Source organism: Lonchura striata, chromosome 3, assembly GCF_046129695.1.
Source record: "Lonchura striata isolate bLonStr1 chromosome 3, bLonStr1.mat, whole genome shotgun sequence".
NCBI lineage: Eukaryota > Metazoa > Chordata > Aves > Passeriformes > Estrildidae > Lonchura > Lonchura striata.
The window spans coordinates 89,063,568-89,087,761 of NC_134605.1; the positions used below are offsets into that span (position 1 = coordinate 89,063,568).

General features: G+C 35.2%; 1 protein-coding gene across 1 annotated transcript in view; it reads right to left on the bottom strand.

Annotated features, from left to right (window-relative positions):
• Positions 1-712: 712 nt before the first annotated feature.
• PRIM2 (DNA primase subunit 2) overlaps positions 713-24,194 on the bottom strand; it is an 89,664-nt gene continuing 66,182 nt past the window's right edge. The window contains exons 10-13 of the mRNA XM_031504423.2: positions 13,804-13,930; positions 12,888-12,970; positions 6,248-6,316; positions 713-1,314 (exon numbers count right to left, since the gene is read on the bottom strand). Of these exons, the coding sequence (XP_031360283.1) occupies positions 1,084-1,314; positions 6,248-6,316; positions 12,888-12,970; positions 13,804-13,930 (510 nt within the window). The 3' untranslated portion in view covers positions 713-1,083. The remainder of the gene's footprint in view (positions 1,315-6,247; positions 6,317-12,887; positions 12,971-13,803; positions 13,931-24,194) is intronic.

Here is a 24,194-nt window from a genome sequence, read left to right on the forward strand (position 1 = left end):
CAGAAAAGCAGAGGTCAGTGAGTCTTCATGTCAAAGTCTCCCACAGCTGGCACAAGTCTCTAGCAATGACAATACTGTGTTTATGTGGTTAAAGGCTGCACTGGTAGCAAGGTCAGCTCCAGGGAGGGCATAATGTTGTCTTGAAACTCCTTAAGCATCAGGTAAAATAAAATTGAGGTCTTTTAAATCCCTGAGAAAGTACTCAAACAGCATGCTAGAAAATACCAGCTCTGCTTGGAGCTCCCATCCACTGCACACACTGGTTGCTGCTGGACTGAAAGCTGTTTGTGTGTTGGGCAACCTGAGCTTTGGCAGAATGGAGGAATTTAGGTGAGCCAAAGCTTCATTCTGATGGCTGTTTATCTTAGCTGGACACAGAAGGCTCCAACCACACTCAGACATTGAGGAAACTTTAAAATAAATATATGCTAATAAGTTTTTAGCTTCTTCATGATAAATCAGTTGGTAGAATATATTTTTTTATTACTTTCTTACATACAGGTGTGTAAACTCTCATTATGTTCTCTTCCAAGTATCAAAACCAGTTCTCTAAATTTAGTGCCAAGGTACAAATTAGGAAGCTGATTTCCCTCAGCTCCTCATAGAGAAGAGACAGACAGACTCCTCCAGAGAGTAATTTTGATTGTAAAACTCCTACTTAATTACCATCCCAATAAATTACCACCCCAGCTAAAAAGAAAATACAAAAAACTTCTGCTTTGCAATTTTCTTTATTAAGATGATACATAGAAAAGTGATCACAAAAGGGGATAAAAATATTAGAACTTTTTGAAGAAAACAAAAAAAAAGTTAAGTTGGACAAAAATTATGTAATAATTGTGAAGAAAGTTTCATTTCCCATCTTTAAACACACTCTATAAAACAGTTTCCTAAAGCCCTAAGAATAAATATTGGATGCAATTACAGCTTCAATATTTATCTATTGTTTTTTCAACCTTCTCAAAGCACTAAATGCTTCTGTCTTCCAGGTGGTGAAGTGCATATTCTTCAGTACAGGGACAAATCCAGCTAGAGAAGGGAAATAATAAAAGAAAGAAAAAATAATACAAATAACACAGCTGCTTAGTCTTCAGTGAAGTATGCTTCCAGTCCTTCCAGTTCTGTATCAGCTTTTGCATTTGAAGAGGTGGGAGTAGAACTTGAATTTATGCTTTCCTGATTATTATTATTTTTTTGTTGAAAGTTTCCCGAGTTACTGAATTCCTTCTTTGGTTCTCTACCACCATTTAACAGCTTCTGACTCTCTACAAAGTACTGATTAGGATGATTCAAAGAAAACCCAATGTCATCCACCTGCACATAAAAGGAAAGGAACACCAAGTTATTATACTTATTTCTAAAACACATCTTTTTCATATTCAAAACTAGATTAATTAACAAAGTAGTAAGTTCTGATTTTGTTGAAGAAAAAGTCATTGGTTTGTAAATAATGTTTCAGTAAATGTTAGCATAACATAAATCTAGTTTCATAAATAATTTTCTTCCTTCATTGCAGAAATAAAATAACTTTGGCATATTCAAACATTTTTTCACACTGTCTTTACTCCAGGAAAGAAAATAACACCCCAAAGCATCTAAAAACACATAACTAAAATGGCATCTCTTTAGAGATGTAGAACTATTGAACCTACATCTTAAAATGGACTTTCACCATCCAAAAAAGGGAGTGAGAGAAGTCTAGAGTGCAAATGAGAGTGAAAAATACTGCTAGAAGTTGCAGCAACTGCACAGTATAAATCCTGATCTTAAGTATCAGTGTGAAACTGCAAATGGAAAAGGGTAGTTTCATGTCTTTCCCTGGTTTCCCAAGAAGGCACAAATGCAATATTTATAAGGGAGCGAGCTAAGACAGAAGCCCCAAAGATCAAACTTAACCTTGCTCCATCAGTGCCACCATCAGCATCCTGACTCTAGATGCACAACCAGTACCACAGAACATTTAGTCTTCAGTGCAAAAAATACAGAAAACTAGCAGCAGATTTGCATTACTACTTTTTACTTAGCAGATGCATTCTTTCAGCTCTGGAATTATTTGATAAATGAACATTCAATTAATGCTCATCAAATATTTCAAGTCAAGAAAGCTTTCAGCTTTAAAAGGAAGCTATTCTGATGTAATGACCAAGAACCAGTTATAACTTTTGTATTTCTTTTGGGAGGCTCAGAAGTTGGAAATGCTTACTTTAAAAGGTGCTTTCACGGCAACCTGCACCTTTCAGCTGCCTGTCAGCTCATGTGAATTCTAGGAATATTTAATAAAAAATACTGTTCTTCAAATACATTAGAAGACTTACCAAACATGGGATACAACACACCATGGAAGACTAAGAGTCATATACCTGTAAATTTATGCTCCAACTATATTCCTTTTTTCCCAGAAGAGAGTGGCCAATTCAGGCATAATAAGCAACTCTGCACACACACTGAGTCTCCTGAGGACATACTGTGGCTAATTTAATATGCCAAAACCCATCAATTTAAATTTCAGCTGCTTGTGAATAATCATGAAGCAGAGGATCAGTGTGTGCTCTAAATGGAACCCTGATTAAATGCATTACCACTGCTGAGCTTAGCTGCATTAGAAAATTGTGACATGGATAACAAAATCTAATTCAGACATGAATTGGCAACTGTAGTCAGCGACCTTGCTTCAAGAATCTTAAAAGTAACAGTCCTAGGACTCTAATTTGGCACTCAAATGCCTAACAAAAAAACAAAAACAAACAAAAAAACAAACAAACAAAAAAAACCACAAAAAAAAACAAAAAAAAACAAAAAAAAAAAAAACAAAACAAAAAAAAAACTAACCCAAAGTCATCACTGAATTTGATTTTAGTTTTATATGGATGAATTTCATCCAGCCAGCTTTCATCCATGCTCCAATTTTCATTACATGGGAACTAAATTACTTCTTTACATGAAAAAAAGCTTAAAAAGAAGTGATATAGTGAAAAACTGGCTTTCCTTTCAGAACCTCTTAATGAGCTCTTTTTTTTTTAACCTTAAAATCTCAGTTCTCTTCAGACCAATTTAAGAGTCACTTTGTAACTTGTAATTTTTTTCTAAACTCTTCTCTCCCCATCAGTCTGGAAAAAGCTGTAGAAGCAGCTCATTGTATGAATGGAGCCTACAACCATATTTTCAGAGGTGATTGATGGTATATACGAGTTTTAATTTGTGGGTTTTTAGAAGTTATTTATGAGTTGTTAGTTGAAATTGTTGTATGATTCCATAAACCATTTTTTACATTTCAAACTTGAATACTACTTAAATAAAACTCTATCAAGATGAAGCTTTGACAACTCTTAAGTAAAAGAATTCAAACCATTCAAACCATCAAGTTTTTGTGAGAGCCTTAAAAGAGAAGGGGGAAGATTTTTTCATCATCTTCATTTGTGATATAGTGATATAGAAAGAATTCTGTTCTCTGTAATTTTCAACAGGGTTCATTAAGCATTTCTTTGAATAAAAATATTCTACTCTGGCTGGAAATCCAAAAGATATTTGAACACAAAAATGGAAGTAGTTTTTTACATTAGACTGCTCATACAGCTTTTTTGCATGTTTTACAGTTTTTAAGTAATATAGATCAAAGCACATTAATTTTAAAAGCCTCATCATTATTTAGTTGGAAGTTACCTTAGACTTACTACAAGAAATAGAGAAAGTGGATTTCTTTAACAGCTTTGCCAATGCACTGTTAAATCTATCTGGAACCCACCGTACCCAAATAAAAATGTATTTTCTGTGCAGTCAACACTTTAAGCTTTTAACGTGCAAAATCTTTAAAACTTTAAGCTTTTAACCAAACAAAAGGATCTGGCACTTCAGACACAACTGTATAATCAATCCATCTAAGTAGGTGATACTAACACAAGACTTTTTTTGGATTCAGCACATTTTTTACATACTGGCTCTCATACAAACTCCAGTTCCAGTTTAATATTCCTACTATAGCAAATATTGTTTTGAAAATCCTGAAATAATAATTTTGAAGCTATGACATCTTTGGGCTTTAACCAAGAACTTTTAAAATGACAGCTGATAATGGTACAGCTGATATTAGAGAAAAACCACATGGAGCAATTGCTACAGCTTTCCCTTCGCACACTTACTGAAGAGTTAAGTTGCCTACATGTATCTTAGCTCCTGCCAGGTCCATGCACTAGACCACACAAATGATGTCTGCTTTTGTTCTGTGGTTGTGAAAAAGTGCAACCTACATTCAGGAGAGGTGTAGCACTGAAGTTAAGAAGCCCAGGTTACACAGAATACACAGAGAATCAGCTTTTTCTTAGCCCGTGCTATTCAAACCCGTACCACTGAAGTGCAAGGACACAACCCCATCACCACCCCCCACAAATGTATCTGAACATTCTCACTCTAGCCCAGCTGCATGAATTAGCACAGTGTTGGTGCCAAGCACTAGACTACTGAAGCTGACCCTGTGAACTCAGAGGAACAAAATCTGTAACAAGTCTGTGTTAAAAGTCATTCATAGTCAATCTTACCCACATATACACCATAACTTTTAAGAAGTGCAGGCAACACCAAGAGTTCTTTCCATTACAAATCAAACACTTTCTTGGTAAAATTTTTACATAATTTGGAATTCTCCATGTAAGCAAGTCCATTACTTCCATGAACATTTTACTTAAGATTGTTCCCCTACTCAAACAATCAAAGTTATGCTAACTGATTCTTCTGAAATTTCCTTCAATGAAAAACTCTGCTAGTGATATACAGGAAAACAAAGGTATGATTGCAAGTAAAGGTCACCAGCTTCAGAAGCACATCTTTTACCTCCCCATAGAAAAAATTAAAATCAATAAAGCACATAGCTGTAGACTAGAAAAATCAGTCCAAGCAGGCTGGTAACAACTTGAGTAGCTAAATTCTGCAATAAAATTGCCATCATAAGCATGTGCCATTCAAACTCCAGTGTATGTGTATTTTACTTTCTCTCACTGAAATAATATCAAGAGCAAAGCAAAAAGATTATTGTGAGTGCAAGCAGAAAAGACACTTATATTACCACAAAATTGATAAAAAATAATGTTTTCCTGGAATTTCCTACAGAAGAATGGAAAGACAGCTTTCCTAAAATGCATAGTAGTGATTTATCTTTTGATGAATGTTGACCTTGGGGTCTATAGTCATCTTGAGAAAATATTATTTCTACTGACATGAGCTTACACAGAGCAAGTGTTACCTAAATTTAAAATTGTATATTATTTTGAATTTCCTTCCAGATTATTAGACTTGTTCTCACATTTTCTAAGACCATAAGACAAAGTGTTCCTCTCAAAATACAGCTGCCAAAACAACACTGAACACAGGCTCTGGGTACACCTTTGCTATACATTCATATATATGACTGCTGGAAATATGTAAAGATAAACAGTTCCACTTAAGTCAGTTGTGAAAACCGGTAAGAACAAAAAAGTCAGTGGTAAATGCCTCTGAGTGAGTCATCTAATCCTCATCCATACACTTAGTAAGGCTGTTCCATAGTCTGCTGTTAGAAAGAAATGGTTCCATTTTTTGGTTTGTGAAGAGAGGGTTTTTTCTGATGACAAGGAATCTTGAAGCAGTGCAAAAGCTGGTTCTTTGAATCAAGAAATAACACAGGAGATGCAGTGTGGCCAATTGTTATCTTAGAAAATTTTTGCAGAAAATTTCAAGATAACTTTGCTTAAATTAAGCAAATGGGAAAGATCTGAGAATGCTCATCTTGATTTAAAAAATAATAATGCATGACTAATAATGTGAAAAAATACCAAATAAAAATTAACAAAAGGTACCATGAAGATGCTGGGAGATTAAATTAAGATGTTTTAGATACTTTCCCTTTATTTTTTAAGGTGTATCTAAATACATCAAACTTGCTCAATGTATTAAAGCCTACAAATTTGATTAAAAGCAGGATATTGAAAACACTAAATGACTTGAAATAGGTAAAATTCAACAATGCTGACCTTTTCAGGAAGACAGCATAATATTTTGCAACATCCTGTAATACTGAGGGTATTAATAACGTCAATATATAAATGCAGAAAATTACAAAGGAATATTCAAAATTACTGAAAAGATAACTAACAAGGCAAAACAGCTAGTGATGGATGGGCAAACTGAAAATAGTCTCTGGGCTTCATTCGTGATTTCCAAGGCCTCCCTCAAGACCAAGTAGGTGATAACAGCTGAACAAAGAGTAGCAGCTACTCACATCATGCGTCAGCTCGAAGTACTTCTGGCAGGCCAGCTGGAAATGCATGCCCTTCACCAGCTCCAGCACCTGCACGGGAGAGCACAGAGAGACTCACAACCAGCACACGTTCCACTTCCTGACACTTGCAACAAAAAGGTATTCCACAGCAGCCTTGCACAACAGCTCGTGGACATTTGCAGCACACGAAACCTGTGAGTCCTACAAAAAACTGACAACATTTTAAAATGCCCTGGCAATGTTAAAAGCAAGATAAAACCACAGGAAGGTACGCCCAACCCTTAAAATGTAATTCCAATACTCTTAACTTCAAGAATAAGTTGAATCTATATTTTGGTAATAGGATTTTGACAGTTATTGTCAAACTATCATATTGCAACATCTCTTCTATAATTGCAGACATAAATCTAGGAATTCAAGTGGTTGAAGCATGAAGCAATCAAGGACATGATTTGTACTTTTATTTTCCACACTACCAGTTCATGCAGATGCACAACAAAATACTACTGTGCTCCCATCAAGAAAATTTAATGCAAATCCTTTAGACATGTATCTGTGAGAGGGGAATGCTTTTACCTTCAATCAAATTTGTCCTTTTTGAAATGAAGCTATTTCTAGTCAAGCTCAGCAGAATATGTGAGTGAATAGGCTGTTTTGAACACATATTAGGAAAATCATGCCATCTTTTGTAAATACAATTTGCTTTCCAATTCTACTTCAGGTAATCTCTCCTGTGCTGCATGAAGTCCCATTCTTATCACCAGAATGCAATGCTGGTTGAAATATTTTAAAGTTTCATTACCTCCTCCTTCCTTTATATAATCAAAATGTATGCTCTCTCTGCTTATCAAACAGAGAAAATTGCTAGAATTAAGAGATAGCCTCAGTGGAAGGAAAAATAGTTTTCAAGAAATGTTAATTTCAAGCCATTTCCCAAGGTTGACCTTTGTGTCAAACACAACAATATACAGCTTAAATCCCTGCTGTACTCATTATCGGATGGTGCCTTGTATTTATTGACAGATATATAAATAAATTACATTTGCTGAATGGATAAAAACAGCAACATACTGCCAGGAAAGTACTTAGCTCCATTATTTCTCTGTAATAGCTCAGCTGATTACATTTCCATCCCTCTTGCCACCTCCTGTTAAACCTTCTGTAAAACACAAAGGCCAAGGCCAGCTAGGCAATGAAGTCTGAAATCTGCCACTGTCTGTATACATACATATATTTCCATTTTTTCTTGTCTCTCCTTGAAACTGACTGGAAAAATTAGTAAAGGATTAAAAAACCTCATATATTCTAAACATTTCAATTTCATATTGCCTTATCTTTGCTTGTTTGTTCCTTACAATACAATCTATGCCATACAAAATTTTAAAGAAAATGCTAACCATGTTATATGTACATACTTTCTTAAAAAATATATTCACCTAATATGGAGCAATTATCAGAAGACCTATTTGTCTGTTGGTTAGTTAAAAGAAACATTCACGATATTATATATTTTATATATATATATATATATACACACACATATATATATGTATATATATATCCTGAATTTTCCAGTTGAAATAAGTCAGCTAATACTTAAGATTTTCTCAAAATTCTTCTTTATTTAATCCAGATTATATGTAATAAAATTATATAAATAAAAAGTCTTCTAAATTTAGTTGTAAATACATTTTAACTCTCAGAACCTTAATCGAGGAAACAAACTCAGATATGTACAAACCCTTAGTATAAACCCTAATAGAGACAAAAAGTTAGTATACATGTTAAGTTTCAACTGGCCACACCATGGGGGACGAGGTTCCCCTTCTGCATGTGTGAAAGGGAGGGGGAATAAGGGGCATATTTAACATTTGAAGAAGAACAACTTTAGTAGATTAACTTGCTTTATGAGGGAAGAAGTTGCTAAGAGGAAACAGAAAAGGTTAAACACTGCAGTACAACGAAGCCCAGCTAGAAAGGAGTCCCCTGTGTGAGAAACTAACAATCCTCTATTAAAAAAAAAGATTTACCATCCCTAATAAATATGTTTTCTACTACATTTCTGTCCATAATGAAAGCAAGCTTGAAGCTGTTTTTCCCTAGTATTTTCCAGAAACAGACCTCCACTCAAACCTTAATTCACAGCAGCAATCTTTTGCCTCTATGTACATTAAGCCATTTACACTGCATTGCTTTATTTTGTAAGTAAAGGTACACACTCAAGGACTTTTCCTGTTAGTCCTTATGTGCCTTTTTTTTCACTGCCATCTGCAACTTGCTTTTCTGATGCTGCTCTACTGACTGCTAATGAGGCTGAGATGATGTTTGGCAGATGTATGCAGCCACTTGCTTTTATAGATCCTCAGCACTCAAAGTAAAGATGTTGCATAGCAGGACAGTTTGGGCTCTATAATTATCCAGTTATTTTCAACTTGCTCAAAGTGAGTTTGGGTTTGGGTTTTTTTACATTGCAGAATTAACTTATCATGAAAATCTTTCTACCATAGACTCAGTTATGTGTGATTAATTTCTAACTTTTCCTGGAAACTTTCTTTAGCTGCAAGGAGAAATATTTTTATGGACAGCAATAACATAAAACTTTAAAAATATTAGATCAACAGGGAGAGAATTAAGTGTTGCTGTGGTGGTCTTGTGGTGGGTTTTTCTGCAGGTTTGGCAGTTTTTTGTTTGGTGTTTTGATGGGATTTTTTTCATTCATAGAAACATACAGCCATATCAGAGGTCTAAGCACAGATTGGCTTATTTATGTCCATCTCTGTGAAGAATCTCCAACCCACCAAAACACTAAATCTGTTGAAGAATATGACACAAAGTTCAGTGAATGGCTTAATCAAAACCTTTAATTTAACCCAGTTATAGAAAAAAAATTAAATTAAGAGAAAAATTCTACTAGAAAGAACAAGCCTTCTTCTGAATTTATCTGCTGTTCATCGACAGAAGTATTTTTCCCTAAAATGCTTTTACTCCTAATAGAAAAGTAAAAAGAATTAGTCTAGACTCTGTTTCTCTGTTTGTAGAACCAGAAATTTTTACTACTTTTTGCTTTTGCTATTGTTATTGACATGATTTGGGAAAAAGGTAATTTCTCCAAGAAAACTTTCTGAAACAAATAATAGATATTTTGAAATAACTAATTCAAAGCCTATAATTTCTCTCTCTATGTAAGATGTGCAGGCAACACATTACAGTGCATTTAGTACAGCATCACAACAGATGTAGTTATCAAAATGGTTTGAGTTGGAAGGGACCTTAAAGATCATCTAGTTCAGACCCACCTGCCATGGATGGAGACACCTTTCAGTAGACCAGATTGCTCAATGTCCCATCCAACTTGGTCTTGAACACTTCCAGGGACAGGACATCTATAACTTCTCTGGACAACCTGTTCTAGTGACTCACCACCCTCACAGCAGAGAATTTCTTCCTTATATCTAATCTAAACCTCCCTCTCTTTCAGTCTGAAGTCACTCCCCCTTGTCATGTCACTACATGCACTTGTTCAATGCCTCATATGTAAAAACATATCTTAGCATATACATTAGTCTTTATATTCTTCATATTGATTAGCTGTTATCAAACCTGATTTCATTAGGATTTTACCTAGTTAGCAGTATATCAGATAGAGAAATGAAAAATTAGACACTATAAATTCAAATGCTATGCACTTGCACATCCACACATCAGATGCTCAGCCAATGCTTCTTTCTCCAAGAAGCATTTAAAAAAAATGAAAGTTACTATAACAAATATAGACTAAGCTAAGGAAAATGTGAAATTAATACAAATTAAGTAATTCAGTTATTGGAATAAACATGAGGATTACCTCTCTGCTTTGAGCACTATGATAACTAGGGAAGACCTGTATGTCATCTGCTGCATTACTTGAAGACACTTACTTCAGCAGATACAATCCTAGACAAGATACAGCCTCAGAAAATCTAGACTGGAACAACAGGTTGTATCCAAATACTTCAGAGCAAGCAGATTCACATATTCAAATGCTTTAGTCCATTTTTTCATTACTGACAGTACTACAAAAATGAATGCAATGAAAGCAGTCTAATGCTCAGACTGACTACTGAAGTCACATGAGGTCTGGCAGGATTTGCTCTTTACCATCATCACATCATCTTTCCCTTTCCACACACAGTCTTAGCCCTTTAGGATGGGGTTTGTTCCTACCAAGCAGCAATCAAATGTTTTATCTGTATTGTTAAAACTCAGAAACTCTTCTGAACTTTAAAGGAAAGGGTGCATGTCAAGAGTATGGCTAGCCCCAGAAACAGGAGGCTGAGACCAATACTAAAAAACTGGGGAAAAACCACAGCCGTTAGGGCTAGACACCAACCCCCATTGTGGCTCACATAATAGCCATGAGGAGCAAGCTTCAAAGACAAGGAAGGGCCTTGTTTTTGGGTTTGGAGGGAAGACATGAGTACTCTAACCAAAAGATGAAAATCCCAGTGGGGAACCAATTCATCAGTGCAGAGCTAAATTCAAAGGAGATGTTTGAAAAATTATGCATCATTGCCAGAATTTTGGAACAGAGCAAGGAACGAGCATAAGAGGTCCTGAGCCCTAGAAAAAACATACTCTTTATTGAAATACATAGCTGAAAGATCAAGCTTTGAGCCATTCATTAAAAATACTATCTACCAGTTTCTAAGAGAACTCTTGTTGGACCTGGAGTTAACAGGAAGTCAAGAGTCAAAGGGTATGGACAGTCTAGTTACATGAGACCATTGAAAGATTGGTAAACCATCCACCCCTAATATCTATTCACAGAGCTAAAGAGAAAAAAGCATTTCTGATACCCACCAACCATAATCAACATCAGGGAAGACTCCTAAAAGCCCTGTCTGGACTGAAGGATCCTAACCTGTTCTTAGTCACACAAATAATAATGGACCATGAAAATGGAGCAGAAAGCAGAGGCAGCAATAATGACATGTTGGAGACTGATGGCAACCATTTTTCTTCCTCTTCTCTTACTGGATATCTCAAAGACTGTTTAACATAAAAGATTGACTTCTCAGAAGCCAGGACCAGCCAACATTTTATTTTACATTATTTTGTTTTATTTTTATTAGGTTTTGCATGGAAGCTGTATCATTTTGGGGTTTCTTTGGTTTAACCTAGGAGTGGACACTGAAGAGCCCTTTACCCTAAATGCACTTAAACACCACAAAAGTCATGGACAGGACAACATCCATTTCTGGGCAAAGATGATGTTGCAGGAGACAGTTTTTCTTAGTCACTTTTGCTAAGAAAATATAAGACTTCTAGTGAATTCTAATTCTACTTTACGAAAAAAAAAACAAAAAACCCTAAACACATACAAAAACAAAATCACAATTCACATTAAATAAGGAACTACATTAAATATGAAGATACCGTCTTACTGTGCAAATTCACTGAAGAAATAACCTCTACTAAATCCTATCCACTCATACAGCAAGGCATCTAAGCCAGTAAATCCTTACCAATCTTTCCAATGATTAGGAGGATAAAAAAATCCCAGACCAGGATAAATTTATATATATATATATATATATATATAAGGAAAAAAAGCCAAAGGAAAATATCTCTAGGGCCTGTATGATGCTTACTGATATGAACCAGAAGAAAACAGGGGGAAAAAAAAAAGGAAAAAGAAAAAATACTCCTACAAAAAATACGAATGTTTCAGGAATTTGTCAAGAATTACTATAGTGAACAATAAACTCTTTAAAACTATTTTCTTTTAATTTGCATCTTAGTCCTTCCAAGGGAGACTGCTTGAAATGGAACTTTCACATTCTTTTCCATTTGGTACAACAGCCTGTTGATGCTTGACGAACAGTGGTGACATTCCACATGAACTAAAGACAACAATTTAAAGCAGTTTTTTCCTATGGACCTAAAGCAGATTCCAGCCAGTTAATACACAGAACTGTCTGGTCTCAGCTTAAATCTCACCAGTACCTCCTTCTTTCAATGAAAATTATGACATCCTCTTACTGCCTTAAGCTCTTGCTAGAGAATGCAGTGAGAAACACAGTTCTCAAAAATCCAATTCCTACATCTATGTAAGATTGATTTTAGATAAATTTAAGTTTACATTTTTTAAAAGCTGATAAAAATTTCTGTTTAATTCCGTTAGTTTTATGTGCTTTTGTTGTTCAGAGGAAGTTAGCACAACAGATAATGAGGAATGAATGGGTTTTAGAAGGTTATTATAGAAAAGAATCACATTTGTGTACTGACTACACAGTAGTCATCCACCAGTCACTGAATAAAATAAAAATAAAAATGAATTCTCTAAAACACAGCCAGTTTCATTTAAACTTCTTTTTTAATCACAGTGCAGTAAAACAAAGTATAAAAAAAAAATCTGGATTGTATCCACTATTGGAATAAACCTCCTCACTATATTAAGCAATAAAAAGTGGTGACAATAATCATCACATCAGTCAGAGCATTGCAGCCAGAAAGCCAAAATTCTGGTATAAAACTTATAAAAGAAGAAATATTTCACAATACACAGTGACAAATTGCATGTGGCATTCCTACATGAATACAAAGTAAAATTGAAAAGCAATGCCTTATTAATGAAGGTGTCAAACAAAATATGCCTTACCTGAGCTATTCCACTGGGAGAGATCTTGTATGACTGCAGCTTTTGCTTGAGTAGCTCGGGATCACTGTGGCGGAATGGGCACCCTGACAGTAAAAAATAAGCAAGCTCACAAACAAGGCTGTTTACTCAGGAGTTAGTGCAGTAAGGCACTCAAGAGACCATCTAAGCTGTTCCTAATTGTCTAACAGCTTATTAATAGGAAAGTTAATTACCCATGTGTACAATTGCCTTTTTTTCCCTCTAAATAATTACTTTACTGCAGAGTTATCAAGGCACCACAGGCTCAAGAGTCACATAAAATATCCCACCATAAACAGGCCACAATTCTTATTCACTGACAGGAAAAGAGTTTAAGTTGGTTTCTTACTAACAATGACAGTATTGGTACATTTAATAGCTGTTTAAAAAAACCAAGAAAATAGAAGCAATGAGAGTCAACCAGTCCTTGAAAGCACAGTCAGTTGGAAAAATATCACAAGTAACTTAGAAAGTTCCACCAGCTAAGTGGATTTTTTTTTTTTTGTCCTAGAGTGAGTTTTGAGACACAACTGAATGAATATTAGCATACATAACAACAGTGAAGCAAGTTAGGTTTTCCATGTTTAGTCATACATGTAGGAGTTTTTAAAATACCCTAGCAAACTTCAGACTTCCTGTATGATTGAATTCATATCTCAGAACACCTCTAATTGGTCATTTCTTAAAGCATCTGCACAGTTAAAGTTTCCTTGAGCTGCATGACACAATGTAAGTAAAAACAGCAGTTATTAAGTCTGATCTAAAGAGAATAGCTGGAGACCACTATGGTCTGGAAATTAAATACACAGTTTAAGAGACTATAGGAGGGAATAACTTATCTAGCCAAGAGATTCTGCTGTTTGTAAATGCTTGGGGGTTTCTCCCTTAAGGAACTCACCATGATAATCCCCTTGACTTGGTGGATTGGACATGATAATCTTCATGCAGCTGTATGGGGTATAATCAGTCCTCTTTCCTTCTTTGCCATAGCTGTGGCGAATGCTGTAAGCATATCCTTTGTCAAACTAAGTAAAAACAGAAGAATAAATTCTTATAGATTGGATCAGTAATTCTAACTTCTCTAACTCAAATTTATATTGAATAACAAAATAATTTTTCCAAACATACTCAAACTGATGAAAATAAAACCCTAGTTGCTTGCTGCTAGCTTTGAGTTTTTTTATTACATGAACTCATATTTGTACATAACGGTGCGTTACAGACACAACTCAAGAGAAGTGTCTAACTGCACTGATTTAAGGTCTTGTCAGCTGATTCTGTAATGGCTTTAAAGATAAGATAATATAAGGATCAAAATTTTGGACCCCACAGTATTAGTAAATGGAGAAAACATGGTAATTTAAAATCCCTCACAAATGTGATTGGGGGAAAAAACAAACAAAAATTCAGATTTCTTTACTCAGGCTCATGTTCTTGTTCTCCCAAAGTATAACGTTACACCTAGCTTTGCTTCAGCACTTAAGTTCAGAATCTTCAGATTCTAAAATTATGTCTATTTTGCTTGTATAAAAAAGATTTTCTCTTATGTCTACCAACAGACTACCAACTCCTCCAATGAAATGAAATCTTCTAAAGTATATTGATGCAATCTAACATCTATCTTTACTGATAGCTGAGCACACAGCTATGAATATATCATTTTAGATAAGTCCTGTGGAAACCATTCAATTACATGAGTTTGTGTCATTTTTTACATGGTAATAGGAATAGATCACATAAAATCTGTAGAGGAATCATATTACTTAATACACAATTTTATTACATTGCATTAGTTATTATAAGACATCAAGGAACATTTGTTCAAAGATCATGCTTCAAGTTCTAAAAACCAAAAATATCATAAAATAAAGAAGCATCATATTTAGAATTGCACCTCTTCAGTCTCTTTGTCTCAAAAAAAAAAGAACTATGACAATACATAAAAGGAACAACTCTGCTCTTGCTCAGTTCAAAATTATGGCATTAATCTCAAATTCTCCATCTAAATAATAGACAATTCTGATAAGAATTTAAGTTTTCTTCTCAAAACAATTTTAAATTAACTTTTACTCTGACTCTGGTATTTTACTAATAGAAGACAATACCCTGAGAAAAATCATTCAAACATGCCACTGCTAACACTACTACTGCATGAATATTCTCATTTCTACTGATAAAAGTAGTTCTTTATTTGGCCTGTGGATGTCTAAATAGTACTTCAGAATATTAATATACCTACAAAATCTCTTGGCGGGCCTAAAGATGTCAAAAACAAACTAGAAATATAAATGTATTTTTTCCAATGATTTTGAAAATATAGTAGTTAAAACTCTATAACATAATATGCAAATATAGATTATAAATGTGTATAAAAATATACACAAACTTTGAGAATAAAATCCTAAATTACACAGTAAAAATGAAACTTCTCCATCAAGATGCTGCTCATAATCAAGTCAATACAGGAAGACTAAAATTCAGCACTCAGCCCTAATAAGGCTTAAGACATCCACAGCTCTGAACAAACATTGACTAATTAATCCATACTGTGCATTTGACAAAGTGAGTTTACTTTAAAAGACTTTTTAAAAAGCAAGAAGGGGAAGAAAAGAGAAAAAATAGCATTTAGTTTTCAGCATAGCCACAGGCAGGCTCAAGCAGGTGGGAATACTCCTTCCTATCTAGTCAACTTTTTTGGTCAGGAGATAAAAGAACTGATTGGTTGAACAGCAAATGGACAACACCTTTTCCAGCAACAGAGTCAGGCTTACCAACTCAACACTAGAAGGGATTCCCTGGCTGTGTGCTCACACTCAGAAGGGCCAGGGAACAGCTCCCCACCCCTTCACCAGCACCAGCAGCTGCTGGCCAAGTCCTGCTGCTGCTCCTGCTGGCACTGCAAATGATCTGGCTACCCCTGAGAAACAGCAAAGATCAAATACAAAGATGTCTGCATTTTAATTTCCAGTCTCTGCATGAACCTGTTAAACTGAAGATGGAATCTGGGATCCTGTAGCCACCTGTTCTTCTACGCAGTAACTCTGGAATATTTCCTCCTTTTCAAAAGATGAATTAAAGTACATTTTGTCTTCTTAACAAAGGATATTTGAGCAAGCAATTAAGTTAGACTATTTTTTTTTCCCCAAGGGTAAAACAAGTCATGAATGCTTCAGGATGTAGTGCTTAGTTTCCTAGAAAATTGACACCCCTCTTTAACAGTTCTGTATACTAAAATCTTGAGCTGTACTTTTCACATCACTTGCCTTAATGTCCACAGAAATTACTTTTAGCACCTAACTCATTACTTTATGCTGAGAAGCAGCTCTTGCAGTACATAGAAACAACAGCTACATAATAACACAACACAGCCTTGGGACAGGTTGGATATTTTCTCACTGCTTTCTTGTAATGCTGTTTGATTCTCTCTTTTTGCATGGCAGATGGCCGAGAATAACACAGCTACGTGGCACAAGTTGACACATGTGTAGTTACACACATCACTGAGAGCTCTCTCATCCTTGTGATTCAGCTTTTCTTATCACTGATCAAGGAAACAGGATTTTAGCAGGGCCAGTATCTGACAGGCTGTGTGGTCATCCTCAGTGGGAAGAAGTCATGAATTAGGGCATTTTATTACAGAAAATGCACCCTGCAGAAGAGCCTTCTTGTACACTGGGGAGTAAACTCCATAGTCAGCCTCATTCTTTCCTAATACCATAATATCATTACTAGGATGTGCATAAAGAAAAAAAAAAGCACAAGGAGCAACCTGTTTCGCTAGAAAAAGCACCAAGGTAAATTTAGACATGTTTGAAATCTGCTGAAAGAAGAAGGCAGAGGGATCTGTTCCTTCCTATTTATTCTAACACTCCAAATTGAAGTGGTTCAATTAAAATTCATTCAGCAAAATGAATTATAGACAGCACATATAATGCATGTAGATGTTTCCAGGATCATTCTAATTGCTTAGTTTTAAACAATTTTAGAGAAACAGCTTAAAAATCCACAAAACTACTATTACCACCTATTCTAACTGCAATCTATTAAAAGGGCATTATGGCAACAACCTGTAAAAGGTCAGGCTCAAATTAAGTTATTTGAAGATTTTGAGGGTCTAATTGAACCCTGATATGAACTTGCTCAACAGTAATGATGCTGCAGGAGCAAGTCCATTTCCCTTGTACTCTGCATGACAGTTTCCATGGAGATGAAATGAACACAAACAAAAAAAATTATTCATAGAAAAGCTTGCTATATTCTACACATTCCACCACAGTTGTGCTAAGTATCGACAGAAATTGCCAAAGTTACCATGAAACAGTAATACTGAAGCACCATCATTACACTATTGAGATGACCTACTGCTGGTCACACTTGACAGCAAGGATTCTCTCCAACTTTTTAACTGTATGGCCCACATCAGGACTATCTCACTTTGCCTCTATTTAGCTCTCTGAGCTTTCTAGAATATGTAATACATTTATAATTTATGTGTGAGGTGAATGGGCCACGGCTTTGGCAGGGGAGAAAGAGATCAAGACATGTATCTCGTTTAAGCAATGAACCGATTCACGCTGAGCCAAGAAACTGAGGCAAAGGCAGCCCTAGCAAAAATTGTCATTTGAATCTTGGAATGTGTAAGTCTGGGCTTTAGTAGCAGTGTGAATTTTTGTTTTAAAAGAAACTGCAAGTCAACTCTCAAAGGTTTAACTTGATCACTAAAGACATAGTTTTTTAGGGACTTCTCTTTCCTTTAGGTATGGATGTAGGATGCAGGTGATGTTATCAGCAGAGCACTTCAGACCTGGCAAGTGGGCAGTTCTGAGGGTTTATGCACCAGTGCCTGCTGTGATGAACTGGCATGTCCATTGTATCATAGTGAATGTGCTAATGGTGATACTGGCTATCCTGCTGAGACTGAGGCTTTCTTAGACAACTTCTCCCTCTAAGAAACAAAACTCTGAGTACTGGTAAGTGGGACAAAACCAACAGTCCAAAGCCACAACCAAGGAGGCTTGGGAGACAGTTCACTTGGTACAGGTAAGTGTACTGTAGCAAGGAACTTAGCTTTTGCTTTCATGTGGTACATTCCCATGAGTATCAGGTAATGCAGATTAATTTGTCTAACAAATGTTATTAAATACACACATACTGTACTAGATAGCCTTCACTAGAAGATACAAAAGTTATAAATTATAGTATAAATAAAAAGGGCTAGGTATAGATACAGATATCTAAAAGCTATAAATTTGCAACTGGTATAGCCTAATACCAGATTCCTATATTCCAGATAGTAAGTTCTAGACAGGAAAAGATCCAGATAAGAAAAGCTTTTTTCAACAAGTTCTGATCACATAAACGCATACAAGATCTTTAGCTATGGCATGAGGATGCTCTCCTTTGCAGGAAACTTTTCAACAGACAGAGCAGGAAAGCATGGGTCACATCTGCCCCATAATTATCAGTTTGATGTAATAGAATACACTTTCAAAAGAGAGCTACAAGAAATGACATTCCCTAGCCACGCCAGTCATTGAACAATGGGCATCATGTCATCACTCATAGCTACCTTCCTTATATCACTTGCCATATTTGCAGATTAGTATCTGTAAATATAACTGGGTGCCCCATAAAATTTGTTATCAAATTTGATATTCAAATTTGGATATTAGGAGAGAAAATAATTTGCTGAAATATCTTGCAAGCCCTGTATGCTCAGGTTCACACTTCCACAAAACTTTCATGTTTCAGTCAGAACTACTTTTATATATTCTTGTAAGATTTTATGCATCTATTCTTTACAGGACTGGGAAATTTATTTATTTAAAGTCTGTTAACTAAGCAAAATGGTGCACTAACTTTGTCTAGCTTCTTGGCTGACCACTTGATTAGTTCCAAGTCTGCAAAATTCAAAGTAATGGCTTAACACCTTTTTTTTAAACAGTCATTGGGTAATTTCCTGTCAAAAAATCATTGAGCCTGTGTAGATAACAGCTTCAGATTCATAAATTCATCACACAGAGTCATGTATCTGCTGAAATAATTGGTTCTCTTTCTCATTCATTTCCTAGGCAGTCACTCAAATCATTACTGTTGACCCTGCTTAGTTGGCATATCTTTATCCAAGCAACTTTTCTTTTTTCAAGCTCATTCTTAAAATAACCTCAACTTGAGATTATCTTTTTGCAAGCACAGTTGTATTTAGGAGCACAAATAAATGCTTCTCTATCTGCCAACAGAAAAATTTGTCCTAAATTACCATCCTGTAGCCCAATTTCTACCTCAAAGGTACAGATCAGAGACATCACCTAAAAAGGAGCTGGAAAACTGCTACATTGTGTAGCCGTCAGCACAGACAAATTCACAGCAGTATAAAAACCTTTTTCTCTCTAGTTCCAGGATTATCAAACTACATGAGGCAAGAATTTCTTACTGCTGGAGATGGTTGTATCTACTATAAGAAAATAAGAATTTTTTTATATTAAACACCTTGTATAGTACCAATATGAACATAAAGTTTGTGGCTGATGAAGTAGCTAAAATTTGATACCATAGGCTTTTATTTTCATCAGTCTAAGCTTGCCGTCATATAATTTAGCTAAATACAGAATTTATTTACACAATTTTTTTCACACTTTTACATGCACCAAGACTTTGAAAAGGAAAAGTAAAACCTAAAACACAGCAGGCTGTCTTCTACCTCAAGACACTGCATCAAATTATCAGCACAGCACATCTTAAAGCCTCCTCTGTAACATGGAGGCTTTATGCCTCCATGTTTGGAGCACAAGCTTGGTCATCTACAAAAGCTACTTCAAAACATTACAGTATTTCCTTCTGTATCTAAATAATTCTGATGGTTTCAGTTGGGATAAAGTTAATTTTCTTTCCAGTAGCTGGTACAACACTATGTTTTGGATTTAGTATGAGAATGATGCAACACATTGATGTTTTGGTTATTTATAATTAGTGCTTACTCAGAGTCAAGGACTTCTCAGTTTCCCAGGCTCAGCCAGAGAGGATGTGCACCAGAAGCTGGGAGGAAGAACTGACAGGACAGTTAGCTAAGGAATATTACAGACCACAGAAATCATGCTTGGTACATAAACTGCTCTAAGCTGTGTGGGGGCTGCTGGTCACTGCTTAAGGACTGGGGGGGGAGGGGGGGGCATTCCTCAGCACATGGTCAGCAATTTATTATCTAACACTTGTGGCTTGTTGGGACGGTGCTGTGATTTTTGGAGGTGGGAGGAAATAGAGGAAGAGGGTCCTCTATTTTTATTTTGATAACTAAGAAAGCTCAACAGAAGTAGAATAGTAACTAACTGCATCTGCAGAAATAAGATTCCACTCCAAACATCTAAATCCAGATATCCAGACATCTGTCATTATCATCAGTGGTGTTCAATGCTATCAGAGGAGTCTGGGGAGCAATTCAATTTGCTCTGGAGGCTCATAAAATAAATAATTCTCTAGACAGTATTGACTATATAGGCTAGATTTCCATTGGTCATAATGGCAGTTTATAATGCAAGTGTAAAGAGAATGTATACTAAGGAGAAATTTAGTATGTCTTTATCAAAACTGATAAAAACCCATACCTACATGGATGCCACAGTACCCTGAGTACTGGCCAGGGACCCACAGTCCAAAAACTAATTTCCTACTGCTAGTTCAAGCTCTATCAATTCCCTATCAATTCCAGAATACTCTCATATGATGTTCTATAATTTTATTTGAATTTTACTCTAAGCCTCAGATTTTCAAAGATGGCAGCATAACTCAAAGAGATTCAGTGACTGAAAAACTGAAAAACATCCCTTCAACCAAAGTGACACAGTTATCAAAATTTTATACAACTGTGACAAAAATCCCTGCCTTTTACTGAGATATTGGACAAGGATCAGTGACAGAACAAAAGGATATTAAGACACAGTCACATGTTTCAAGATGTCAGCAAATCCTAAATATAATTGCAAATTTTTAAAAATTTATTTATTTTCTAGATAAACTGATCATTGGAAAAAAAGCCCAAATAATTCTTAAAATAAAATTACAAGGAGACTGAGTAATTAATAAATCTCCTCAGGCTGATAAGTATTCCTTATATCTACTCTAGAAACATATACACTTAGCTTTTTTGAGGCAGTCATAGAAGAATGACAAAAGCAAGGCAATGAAACATATAACAGTGCATGGCTGGTTGATGTTTATTAACCCTCTTGAACAGAGTAAACCAGATATTGGAGCTCTCCTAACAGCACAGTTTGACTCAAAATCACTGGCATTCTCTCTCTAAAAACTCTGCTGTAAAACCAGATTTTTTTTTTATTTATTAACAGGATAATAAAAGACAAAAAACAGATTTTAAGATAATGATCAAACAGAAGTGCAGAAAACCAGGTATCACCCCTTGTTGTCATAATAAAGAGAACTGATTACATACAAAGAGCATTTTATATTCTACCTTATGCAAAGTGCACTATAATCAAGACATATTTCAACTCTAGACTGCAATTACAACAGCCTTTCTGCACTCAACAAAAGAAAGCTTGTTTCAAAAATACACAAGACTATTTTCCTATCCTTCTAGGTTTTTTTTCTGGCTAAAAGATTATTTGACTAAAGAGAAAATGGGAACAGAAGAATAAAGAAGCTCCACTACCAAACTGCTCTGAACTGCCTCAGAAGAAGTAACACATATCTCATTTTCAGTGCCTGCTGTAAACTTCTAAAAACAGGAAAATAACTGTGGTAACAAAGTACAAGAAGAAGCCCAACTATTGTAATTGACTTTTTTTAAAAAGTTTGTTAGAATTCACTAGTATTGCCCCAGTTCTCATGACCCAAATTCAACTTCATTAAGTATATGAAATAAAAAAAAAAAAAAAAATTTAAAAAAAAATTGGAATTTAAATAGCAAAACTTGCCATAAAGACCACATGTTTTCACTCCTACATGTACAGCAGGTGACCAAAAGAAAAACAGGGAAACAGAAAACAAACAAAAAAAAAATCCAAAACCCCAAAAAACCCCATATTTGAGGACATTTTGGTTTTCTTTCTTTGTAAGTGGACTTAAGAGGGGATGCAAAAAGACGTAAAAGCCTAGCACATACCACATTCTATGGAATTCAGTTTCACAACTAAATAGTATTGCACATTTCATACAAAATTAGAATCTGGCCTTCTTTAAAGAAGTAGTAACACCATTGAAATACTTGAGCCCTATCAGCATTTCCCTTCCCTAAATCAAAATATTAAAGTTCCAAAACATAAATTGCACATAGAACAAATAATGTATGAAGAGCTATTCTGTCTTTATTCATGAGATTCAACAGATTTCAAAGACAGGAGGCAGAATGCTAAATCAATTCTGAAAGCAAAAGTACATTTTTATTTACATCATGCTTATTGTGATATATCAGCAGAGTGCACATTTGATACAATATGCTGCTTTTCTGGATGACTGAATATGAAACACAGACATGATTTATTGGCTGAGTATAGACTGAATATGACAGCTATATGATGCTACAGCAATTATATGGACATTATCAAAAAAAGTATTCAGAGTCCTGAGTCCTGTTTTTGAAAACAGTTTATACAATTCCAGGATACCTGAATATTTGATAAAATTATTTTAAAGCATTATTTCAACTAAGAGTATCAAGATTTTAAAAATCTCTAGCAAAACGTTTCTGTTCAAAAAGCACAGGAACAAAACTGGAAGAGACCTGCTGCGCCACTCAGCTTGTCCTGGAAGGTAATAGAAAGATGTGGATGAAAAGATTTGCATCTCAAAAACCACTAACCCGTGTCTCAGAACTTGGGGTAAATAGCCAAAGAGCTTAAATATATTACCAAGTGGCGTGTGCAGCAATGTGCAGCAGGCATTTTTCAGCAGATGGTTAGAGCTGTATGGTTAAGAAGGTGTTCAAAAGTCTGCTAAAAGCTCTATATTTAGTGACACTCAGATACTTCATTATCCCTAAACTTAGAAATTTATCAGCCACATAGGCAAATCCATCTATTACTTTTCTTAAAATGTCATGGAATGACTTTCTTGCTCTGCTGCTGCAAGGGCCAATAAAACAGAAAACTCTTCTGACAAGTACAGTCCATCTACACTGATAATGAAGTGCAAGGACTGACAAGTGATTCTAAACTACAAAAGGAATCTTAGAAAATTAAAGGTCTGGCTTCACCATTCATTTTTATACATGCAGTTCTAACAAGACACTACATCAAGTATTATCTACAGCAATGTTGTGTTGCTGAGAATAAAACAAGTCATAAGAGAGCAGATTCTGATCTAAATTAGTTTTAGTACAGGAAAGATAATTATTGCTTTCACTCTCTTCACTGCAAGAACCTTATCACCAACCAGCTCAAACATTAGATTATTAAATGCAGATTTCTGTGTCTAATATGTAACAACAAAAAGTGATCCTATTTCTTTTTATGGTAGCTAGCACAGTGAAACATCATTAAAACTATGCCAGCACTGTTAATGTCCTGGAAGAGAGATTAAAGCTAGAGCACTTCTCTACCCCTAAGACATGCCAAAGGCTGAAACACTGTCCAAAATCTTCCCTTCTAACGTAATTCAGAAGAGGAAAACTGAAAATCAAACATTCTTAACAGGTTAAAAAAAATACTGAACAAATTAAAGCACTTTAAAGTGCATAATTACAGGCAAACGACTGCATAGCTTTGGTGTTACAACAAAGACTGCAGAGTTCCAGTCTCAACTCGAATAATTGGGGAAACTGAAAAGGGGATTGAATTTGGAATAAATATCATTTACTACTGTGATTCCTCAAATATTTATGTGCACACTATAGCCTTCACATATATTACAGTCTAATACTCTTCAATGTTTTCTAGTACCTTATCTTCAGTTGGGATTCATTGGAACAACACCAATGAAACAAAAATATGGTGAAAAATAATGGGTCTATACCAGATCCATTTCATTTAAGAAATACTGCTTTAAGACTTTGCATCTATTACACAAAAACTAGTGCTTTTTTATTTAGAAGTTTCTGTAACAAAAATACTCTCTTAAGAAAAACAGTTATAAAATGCAACAGATTTTTGTCAATATTCCTAAGATTAGATAACTAAGACACTGATATGATGATTTTTGGCTTGAGAATATAAAGTTTCAGAGGGAAATACACAGAAATATGGTTGAGATTAATATGCATCATCAGCTGCAGGGCATAATTAAAACATAATTATGTCCCAAAGACATTTTTTCCTTAGCATCCTTAACTTCACTGAT